The sequence below is a fragment of the Octopus bimaculoides genome, chromosome 1 (assembly GCF_001194135.2).
Source record: "Octopus bimaculoides isolate UCB-OBI-ISO-001 chromosome 1, ASM119413v2, whole genome shotgun sequence".
NCBI classification, from domain to species: Eukaryota; Metazoa; Mollusca; class Cephalopoda; order Octopoda; family Octopodidae; genus Octopus; species Octopus bimaculoides.
In genome coordinates this window covers 180,609,787-180,611,699 of record NC_068981.1, presented here as the reverse complement: position 1 = coordinate 180,611,699, position 1,913 = coordinate 180,609,787, and the positions used below count along the sequence as shown (strand labels likewise).

General features: G+C 37.7%; 1 protein-coding gene across 3 annotated transcripts in view; it reads right to left on the bottom strand.

The window, feature by feature from the left end:
- LOC106873027 (FK506-binding protein 15) overlaps positions 1-1,913 on the bottom strand; it is an 88,673-nt gene that overhangs the window by 48,938 nt on the left and 37,822 nt on the right. For all 3 annotated transcript variants that reach the window (XM_014920230.2, XM_014920232.2, XM_014920231.2), the window contains exon 8: positions 492-560. In XM_014920230.2, coding sequence (XP_014775716.1) covers positions 492-560 — 69 coding nt within the window. The remainder of the gene's footprint in view (positions 1-491; positions 561-1,913) is intronic.

The window sequence follows — 1,913 nt, the reverse complement described above, 5'->3', positions numbered from 1 at the left end:
ACCAACCACATGGTTCTGGGTTCAGTCCCACTGCATGGCATTTTGGGCAAGTGTCTTCTACTATAGCTTTGGGCCAACCAAAGCCTTGTGAGTGGATTTGGTAGACGGAAACTGAAAGAAGCCCGTCGTATATATGTATATATATATATGTGTGTGTTTGTCCCCCAACATCGCTTGACAACCGATGCTGATGTGTTTATGTCCCCGTAACTTAGCGGTTCGGCAAAAGCGACCGATAGAATAAGTACTAGGCTTACAAAGAATAAGTCCCGGGGTCAATTAGCTCGACTAAAGGCGGTGCTCCAGCATGGCCACAGTCAAATGACTGAAACAAGTAAAAGAGTAGAAGTGAAATAAGATACTTTCAATCCTTAGAGTAAAAAGACACCAACAGCTGCATTTGGCTGTATCCAAACCATGATTGTATTAGAAAATGTGGATGCTTAATGTGTCATATACATTTGAGAAGTTCTATGGCTATAATGACTTACCTTAATAACTTTCCCTTTGCCAACTTTGAACCGAAATTGTTTATCTGTATTGACATTGGAATCAAACACCTATCGAAAGATATGAGGTGACAATATTATTGTATACATTGGAACTATAAAATAGATAATATTAATGAAAAAGAAAGGTATAAATAACTAATTAATCTGTGGTGTGCTGTGAATATTGAAACAATCTGTGAGTAACAGTACAACTTATCTGTCCTATTTTTCTGTGATTGTGTTTGTCTAGTGTAACATATTCACTGAAATGAACAAAAGTAGAATATACCTATCAAACTGAACTTTGACTCATTCCTTTTACTACCAATGCACCCGAGAGCACTCCCGGTTCTATGATACAAACTTCCTGTTTCCAAGTGATTTACATTAAAATCTTCCATCAAAATTTCATGTTAATTTATGCTTAAAATACCAGCTTAATAAGAACAAAATTTGAAATGATACATTTCTAAATCTCTGAGAGAGACTTAAGCAGTAGTGATATGATAAAGTAGTTGTATACTGTCAACTTAATGTGACAGTCCCAATAAGGGAATCATACTACGACTATTTAGCCCTAGGAAGTAGCACCGCTTCCTGTTGGCCTTGACACATTTCCTGTGTCCTTATGTTTACGAGGGGGAGACAAGCACCTCCACCCAGCCAAACCTGCATCCAGGGAAATGTTTCTGAGTTTTTGCTCGTCATCAGCCTGAAGTAGCATGACTTGCTGGCTGAAGATGCCTGTCTAGCTCTCGTAAACATATAATAATTCTAGTGAAATACATTCACTGATTACAAAAATTAGAAATGATACATTTCTAAATCTCTGAGAGAGACTTAAGCAGTAGTGATACGATAAAGTAGTTGTATACTGTCAACTTAATGTGACAGTCCCAATAAGGGAATCTTACTACTGCTATTTAGCCCTAGGAAGCTGCACTAAATTTTTTCATAATTTTCAAAATAAATTGAAACATTAGTAGTGTATTTTAAAAGAAATACAACAGTAACAAAAGGGTTAAAGCAAATGACTCAAGGAGAGAGAAAAAAACAAAACATTGTAACAGTAAAATTATATTGTAGCAGTACACTAGATTTATTAGACACCAATATTTTACTCTTTAGTTTCATATGAAAAGCATATTTGTTCCTCATTTCCTCAATACCACTGTAACAAACCTCATCCAATGTTACATTATATACTGCTGACTAAGCACTGAACTTCATTTGAAAATGATACAAGATATTCGAGCGAGATCGTTGCCAGTGCCGCTGGACTGGCTCTTGTGCAGGTGGCACATAAAATACACCATTTCGAGCGTGGCCGTTGCCAGTACTGCCTGACTGGCCTTCGTGCTGGTGGCACGTAAAAGCACCCACTACACTCTCGGAGTGGTTGGCGTTAGGGAGGGCATCCAG